Genomic DNA, 8,935 nt, shown 5'->3' on the forward strand with positions numbered 1-8,935 from the left:
GCAGAGTATTCGTGCTCACTGAGTCATAACAGCAATAAAATGTGGATTTTCTCGTGTCTGCCACATGTCAGTGAAGCAATGATTACTCAGGTGATAATCTGATATGGGGACTAAGGAGTGCACCCGTTTTGATGAGCTCATGTGTGGAAGTGCCAATCACTATATTGTACAACAGAATATAATGGACACCTGAAGATACTTTGTGTACACGTAACAAAACAGAGAAAAATTGAAATGTCTTAGGCATTTACAGTTGTCTGTGCTCCATGTACATAAGTTTATATACTTTGTCATTCAAAAGTAATGATTTACTTCATAAAGTTAAACATAGCTGCTAAGACAGACAATATGCTAAAACACAACAATATGTTTATATTTATATATATTTGTACTATATATATAATTTATTGTTAATTGGCTTCCATACTACACCCAGTGCTCACTCCAAGTTCCCTCCCAATGCCCATCACCCACTTTTCCCTCTCCCCAACCCCCCATCAACCCTCAGTTTGCTCACTGTATTTGAGAGTCTTTTATGGTTTGCCTCCCTCCCTCTCTGTTTGTAACTTTCCCCCCTCTTCCCTTTCCCCATAGTCTTCTATTAAGTTTCTCAGGATCCACATAGGAGTGAAAACATATGGTATCTGCCTTTCTCCGCCGGACTTATTTCACTTAGCATAATACCCTCCAGTTCCATCCACATTGCTACAAATGGCCAGATTTCATTCTTTCTCATTGCCAAGTAGTATTCCATTGTATATATAAACCACGTCTTCTTTATCCATTCATCAGTTGATGGACATTCAGGCTCTTTCCATGATTTGGCTATTGTTGAAGGTGCTGCTATAAACATTGGTGTATATGTGCCCCTATGCATCAGTACTCCTGTATCCCTTGGGTAAATTCCTAGCAGTGCTATTGCTGGGTCATAGGGTAGTTTTATTTTTAATTTAAGAGAATCATGTTATATTCCCCAAACTATAAATTTATAGTAGCTTATGATTACTATCAATTATGTTTGGTGTTGAATCATTCATTATAATTAATCTAAGTTATTTCAGTTTCAATAAGAGTATTCAATAATTATCTACTACTTTTCTTTTTTTATATTTTTAGGAAGAAATATAAATGAGTCATCATGAATTGGGCTAATGAGAGCTCCGCAAGAGAGTTTATACTACTTGGCTTCTCAGACAGGCCCTGGCTACAAATGCCCCTGTTTGTGCTTCTATTAATATCATATACATTCACCATCTTTGGCAATGTGTCCATCATGATGGTGTGCATTCTGGATCCCAAACTTCATACACCCATGTATTTCTTCCTCACTAATCTCTCCATCTTAGATCTGTGCTATACCACAAGCACAGTCCCTCATATGTTGACAAATATTTGTCGCAACAAAAAGACCATCAGCTACGGTGGCTGTGTGGCACAGCTCATCATCTTCCTGGCCCTGGGAGCTACTGAGTGTCTCCTCCTGGCTGTCATGTCCTTTGACAGATATGTGGCAGTCTGCAAACCCCTGCACTATGTAGTTATTATGAATCATTGGTTCTGCGTAAGGGTGGTAGCCTTCTCGTGGTTCACTGGCTTTGGTAATTCAGTGTTGCAGTCTTCCTTGACCCTTAACATGCCACGCTGTGGTCGCCAGGAAGTGGACCACTTTTTCTGTGAGGTGCCTGCCCTTCTCAAGTTGTCGTGTGCTGACACAAAGCCCATTGAGTCTGAGCTCTTTTTCTTTAGTGTATTAATTCTGCTAATTCCAGTGACATTGATCCTCATTTCCTATGGCTTTATAGCTCAAGCAGTGTTGAGAATCAGGTCAGCAGAAGGACGACGAAAAGCTTTTGGGACATGTGGGTCCCACATGGTTGTAGTGTCTCTCTTTTTTGGTACAGGCATCTACATGTATCTACAACCACCTTCGTCCACCTCTAAGGACTGGGGAAAGATGGTTTCCCTCTTCTATGGGATCATTACACCCATGTTGAACCCCCTTATCTACAGCCTTAGAAATAAAGATATGAAGGAGGCCTTCAAGAGGGTGATGCCAAAAATCTTTTTCTGTAAGAAGTAAGTAGCCCATTGTGATGAGAGTCCTCCGAGTTTCTATTCTTGCAAGTGGTGATAACGTTTGAACTGATTTTCCTACTTTCCAGGCTCTTGTGATTTCATTGAATTCTCCCCACAGTTAGAAATGTCCTCCTCTGTTCAAAGGCAACACTGAGATACCTTTTCTAAGTTAGAAACTTCATTGCTTTCCAGAAGTTCCCCCAATGCACTCTGTTCCTTGAGGACACTTGGGTGGTTGATCTTCCTGTTTATATACGATCTGTTCTAGTACCACTTTATCTACCATCCAACTGCACCATCTTAGTTTGTGATTTCTACACCTTTATCATTAAATAGACTATGACCTCAAGCCAAAAATTTCCCATCAGCACGAAGGCCTCAGTCACTTCACCCTCACACCCCTTGATAAATCCATTGTGTGCTCCTTCCAGAGCTGCTTGCTGTGTGTAGAATGCCTCCAATCTAGTGGGCTCCAACTAGTTAGGTGTGCACATCTCGTACTAGAGACTTGAAATGTCAGCTGAGCTTCTTTTCCTGCTCTATTCTTTTTTTTTTTTTTTAGTGGTTATTTATTTTTGAGAGAGAGAGAGAGAGAGAAAGAGAAAGCGAGCACAAGTGAGGGAGGGGCAGGGAGGGAAACACAGAATCTGAAGCAGGCTCCAGGCTCTGAGCTGGCAGCATAGAGACTGAGGTGGGGCTCAAGACATTGTGCTCAAATCCACTAATCGTGAGATCACGACCTGAGCCGAAGGTGGATGCTTAACCGACTGAGACACCCAGGCACCCCTTTCCTGCTCCATTTTTAATTCATCCTTCTATTCCCCAGCAATAGAATTTCTCCTTTTTTTCTCCTTTGTTCAAATCCTGATTTGTCTCAAGTTCTGCCATAAGCATGAGGGAACTTCTCTAAATTATCATGCTAATTATTTGTCGAAATGTTAACAGTAATCTTTTTTCTTACAGTGATCTGAATTAATTCATTCCTTGGGCTGTCACTCAATAAATGTTTATTTTCATTAGATAGTTCTAGACCATAGGAAAAATGATCAACATTTTTGAAAAAATAGTCAACTCCTGAAAAAATATTCTATTGAAGAAAATCCCCTTAAAGTCAGATAATATTTTCATATTAAATAAATTTAGTTTAATAGTATTAAAATATGGAGTAAAAAAAGCACAACCATAAATTGAACCTGGAAATGTTGTCTGAAAAGTTTAGGGTGTATCCAGTTAGCAAATCAGAATAATTTCAGCATAGAAGGTGCAGCATCAGTTGAAAATAACTGCAAACATATGTATAGAATATGGCTCTTATAGAATGTTTATGTGGCATTTCAAATAAATGGGAAAGGGAACAACTTTAAATCTATGGTGTTTAAAAAGTTGCTTTTCTCAAAAAAAATAAGAAATTTAAGATGGAAAGAGAAATGAAAACGATTACATTTGTCATACATGTACCTTTTTAAAATTTCCAAACCACCATATCCATTGTCTTCTATTGTTGAGTATGTGATAAGTATTTCCAATTCACCACATCTAGGGCAAACATCTTCTCTTCTTTTGAGACAAAGACCTCTTCTAAAGCTCACTATTTTACTGAAGGCAGTCACCTATTGTCTACGTGTGCAAATCAGAAACCATGGATCCTATCGTACACCATAGCCTCCATCATTTTCCATATAGAAACCATTACTAAGACATCCAATCATTTCTCTTTGCTACCTTCCATCTCTCCATGGCTTCCTTTTTCACACTTCTACTATCACCATCCTTCACCTAGGCTTGCTGGGTATCCAATTCACCTGTATAGATTCCTCCTGATGCTCTAGAATGCACTTTAGAAAATATAGCCACCAACAGTGCAAGAAGGTTCCCCTTTCTCCACATCCTCGCCAACACCTGTTGTTTCTTGTGTTGTTGATTTTCGCCATTCTGACAGCTGTGAGGTGATAGCTCATTGTAGTTTTGATTTTTAATTCCCTGAGAAATGTATTCAGAATACACACACACACACACACACACACACACACACACACACACACAGGATGGTATACATACATACATATATTCATACATATTTATGCATATATATACATAAATATGTATGAATATATATGTGTGTGTGTATATATATATATATATATATATATATGTAATTGAGTCTGAGCTCTTTTTCTTTAGTGTATTAATTCTGCTAATTCCAGTGACATTGATTCTCATTTTATATGGCTTTATAGCTCAAGCGGTATTGATCACACACACACACACACACACACACACAGAGCAATATCACTCATCCACAAAAAAGAATATCTTGCTATTTGCAGTGACAAGAATGGAGCAAGAGATTATGTTAAGCAAAATAAGTCAGTTAGAGAAAGACAAATAACATGATCATTCATATGTGGAATTTAAGAAATAAATGAGCAAAGGGACACAAAGAGAGACAGAGGCAAACTAAGAATCTGACTCTTAACTATAGAGAACACACTGGTGGTTACTAGAGAGGAGGTGGAGGGATGGGCTCAATACATAATGGGGATTAAGGAGGACAATTACTGTTATGAGAACTGGGTATTGTATGGAAGTGTCAATTCACTGTATTTGACACCTGAAACTGATATTACACTGTATGTTAACTAACTGCAGATTAAATTAAAACTTAAAAAAAAAAAGAAAATTCAGCCAGAGTCCTCATTCCAAGTGCAAATACAATTATTCCACTCTCCCCACTTGCACTATAGATCATCAGTGGCTTTCTGTTGCTCACTAGATAGAGACAAATGTTCACTCCCTGCCTTGCAGGCCGCTCTGTCCCTTGCAGTTATCCTATTTCTGTAAAGCACAGGACATCTGAGCATACCAATTCTTCTACATGGAATACTCTTCCCATTCTTTTCTTTACCTAGCTCCTAATTGTTCAGACCTCACCCTTTATCTAGGGAATCTTTTTTTTTTTTATATCCCGGAGTCAGTCAAATACCCACAAATTTACTCATCATGTGCCTCTCCTGCTTGTGGCATTTTTACTTTTTAGTGATCACGTAATAATGTCTGCACCTACTGCTAACCTGTAAGCTCCATGAAAGTAAGAACAAAGTTTGGTTTGCTCAACAAAGCATTCACAGCACTTAGTTCTGAAGGCAGAAAATTAAAACACCAAGTTATCAAAACCAGGGTAATTTCAACTTATATGCAATTTTCACCTATTCTGTAAAGAGAATTTTCAGAGATATGAAGTCCTCTAGGGCCAGGGACCCTGGTTGTAAAAAAGTCCATGGTGGGATATAAGCTTAAATTCTCAAAGCCTAAAGAAATTGTATTTCCCTGTAAAAATGAAAATGAAATTACCCACATATGCTCATTAATAATCTTTTCTATTTTAAAAATAAATGCATTGCCTATAGTTTAGTAAAAGTGGTTTTATGGGGGAAAAATCCATTCTTAAATTTACGGTATATAAAGCTCATCTTTCTTGGTGTATTACTTTATTCCTCTTTCCTATTAATGGAGATTTATATTTTTTCTTATTCTTTTAAATTTTTAAAAATATTTATTTTTGTGAAAGAGAGAGAGAGTGAGAGAGAGAGAGAGAGAGAGAGAGAGAGAGAGAGAGAGAGAAAATGAACAAGCAGGGAAGGGGAAGAGAGAGATGGGGACACAGAATCCGAAGAAGGCTCCAGGCTCTGAGCTGTCAGCACGGAGCCTAACATGGGGCTCAAACTCACAAACTATGAAATCATGACCTGAGCTGAAGCTGGACACTAAACACCTGAGTCACACAGGTGCCCCTTCTTTTTCTTATTTTCATGTGCTTTGTATCCCAAGACTATACCAGGATTCTATAAAAATATAACTTAAATAGCTGCACAGTGAATTTCACAATGGAGGCATGTTAAAATGAATTTAACCTTTTCTCTATTGTTGAACATTTGTATTTTGATCACTCTAAATACTACTATAAGGAATTCTACACTTTCTGCACAAGAAATATATGTCCATATGTCAGCTTAGAAATATAATTTCTATTTTGAGTATTATTGAGTCAAATTACAAATTACTTAGAAGACCCAAGAATTAATAGATATTGCCAAAGTTCCCTACAGAAATTTTATAGCATTCCATTTTCCCACTTGCATTGTATTTAGTAAATGAAAATAATTGCTTCATGACCTTTTGCTAAATCGGGGAATTTTTATCTTTTTAGACATTTGCCAATTTTAGAGGCAGAAATATTATCAAGTTATCGTTTTTTATTTCCTTGAATATTTCAGAAATATTTTTCATACATGATACAAACTAGAGATGCTCATATATATTTGATTTCCTCCCACCCTCTTTGCAAATGGTAAAATTGTACTTCCCAGTTCTTTGAATGTAGTTCAGGATTTTTAATTTGCTTTACCAATAAAATGTGAGTAGAAATTATGTGAGTCACTTTCTGATGATGACTTTAAGATCTGGTGCACACCCTGCCATAACCTCCATCCTCCTGCCAATCACAACAAGGAATGTTCCAGAGAGAGTTTTCTGTCTGTTATATTCTAGATTGAGGGGATAATATGGATATCCATCTAGATTGAGGGGATAATACTTTGTCTCAAGACAAAGTAGCATGAATGAGAAATAAACCTTTGTTATTTAATAGCAGTGAGATCTCTGAGTTTCTTGTTTCTACATTATAATGTAGCTTATCCTGAGTATATAAATTGACACCAGTAATGGGGTTTTGATGTTAAGGGGGAAAAAATGAAAATAGGAGACATTAGCATAAAGTTCAGGTGGCAGATGGTGAGGGCACTCTTACTAAAGATTGGAACCACAGTGGTTCATGTTATAGAGTAAAAAAAAAAAAAAAAAAAAAAAAAAAAAAAGAAATGGTGAAAGTATCACCTGCAATAATCTGAAAGGTGGATAAGGAATGTAATGATTGTAATTCTAAAAATGGTGAAAAGCATTATTTATTACTATTGGATACATTTGACAAGATATTCCTGAAAAAACTCAGAAACAATATTTGTTTTCATGTGAAAATAAGATAATTAACAATTCAAGAACTTGATAGGTTAGAAAAGACAAATAACCTTTTAGTGCCAGATAGTAATATATAATGTGAAGACATTCTTTGAGAAACAAAGTCCAATTAATTTCTTTAATGTTTATTTATTTTTGAGAGAGAGACAGAGTGCAAGGCAGGAGGGGCAGAGAGAGAAGGAGAAGCAGACTCTGAAACAGGCTCCAGGCTCTGAGCTGTCAGCACAGAGCCCGATGTGGGGCTTGAACTCACAAACTGCGATATCATGACCTGAACCAAAGTTGAACGCTTAACTGACTGAGCCACCCAGGCACCCCACAAAGTCCGCTTGAAATATAATCTCTAGTGATAATAACTGATTTAAGAATGTAGCAAGTAGCTGTTATTAAACTTTCTGAGTGTATTAAAATAGCTCCAATATACCCTTTCAGTTGAAATAACTGGCTCCAGGAAAGGAGACTAAGGGGAAAGTGAAAAGAGAATAAGCTTATCCCAATGAAGTCAAACAGGCTCCATATGCCTATGACTAGACATACAGAGAAAGTCATGTCTTGACTACAACTGCAGATGTGGCCATTGGAGTGTGGAACACACTGAAATCAAATACATGAAAATCTGACTACATTTTAGAGAGATTTATACCACCAAGTAAAGCATGAATATGGATTCAAGAAGCTTCTGACTGTTTGAGACTTAAAATAATCCCTGGACTCCAACCTTCATTAAGTGGGAAGTAAGCTGAAATTCTCAGTTGTTCTCTTCAGATTTATACACAGGATAAGGGACCTCAGAAAGAGTAGAGCCAACAGTTACGAAGAACATATGCAAACATTTCCCTACTGATGGGTGGAACTCTTCACAACTGCCCAGTAGTTTTCAGAATTTCTAGACTTGTGAATTCTATCTCTGAATTTTCTCTTTCTGAATGGAAGTGTTTATACTGGGCACCTTCTTCCAGTTCTACCTATTAAATTCTGAGCATGTGGAGAACACACAACTATCTATTTGGTTCGCAGATCTCTGAGGCAAGAGACTTTAAGCCTGACCACAAATTTTTGGTTTCCTTCTTCCTTCTGGCCATTTGGTAGAATTACAGTTTTCTCATACAGTGGACTAGGTTATGGTCTGTGACTAGCTTTGGTAATAAGTGTGAGTTAAACCAATTTCTAAACTTCTGGGAAGAAATTTGAAGAGCTACTGTGTGTTTTGCAAAATTTATTTCTTTTTATCACAACAATTTAGAATATTTTGCATAGTGTCTAATCTAACAACTTGGATCCCTAATGGAGAACAAAGCCCACAGCCAGTATTCAAGGGGCTTCAAACAAGAGCAAAGATGTAAATCTTTATTGGTTTTAGCCAAAGTAATTTTGAGCTTCTTTATTAATATGTTATTGGCCATTTCTTTTCCATAATAATGTTATGGAGGAATGCTTGCAGGTAGGCAGCAGGAAAAGTCAGAAAATAAACCTATATTGGGAATGTGACCCTCATGTTTTATATACCTACATATGTAATAAAGTACTAGAAATAAAATCACTAACAAGTTTGTTTGTTAAGATACATGGTAGGATATCAGAACATTTGTATTCTAGTATTCATATTTTTTCTGCATTTTTATTTAATTATTCAATTTATTTTTTGGTATTTCAGTTAGTTAATATAAAGTGCAATATTGGTTTCAGAAGTAGAATTCAAGGGATTCATCACTTACATACAACACCCAGGGTTCATAACAGGTGCCCTCCTTAATACCCATCATCCATATATCCCATTCCACCACCCACTTCCCTCCATCAGCCCTCAGTTTGTTCTTTATCATTA

General features: G+C 36.9%; 1 protein-coding gene across 1 annotated transcript; it reads left to right on the forward strand.

Moving 5' to 3' along the window:
- Window positions 1-1,138: 1,138 nt before the first annotated feature.
- LOC109260173 (putative olfactory receptor 2B3) lies at window positions 1,139-2,080 on the forward strand. The gene has a single exon (XM_019438201.2). The coding sequence runs from the start codon at window positions 1,139-1,141 to the stop codon at window positions 2,078-2,080; it is 942 nt and encodes a 313-aa protein (XP_019293746.1).
- The last annotated feature ends 6,855 nt before the right edge of the window (window positions 2,081-8,935 follow it).

Source organism: Panthera pardus, unplaced genomic scaffold (assembly GCF_024362965.1).
Source record: "Panthera pardus isolate Hobbes unplaced genomic scaffold, ASM2436296v1 HiC_scaffold_17, whole genome shotgun sequence".
Classification (NCBI taxonomy): domain Eukaryota; kingdom Metazoa; phylum Chordata; class Mammalia; order Carnivora; family Felidae; genus Panthera; species Panthera pardus.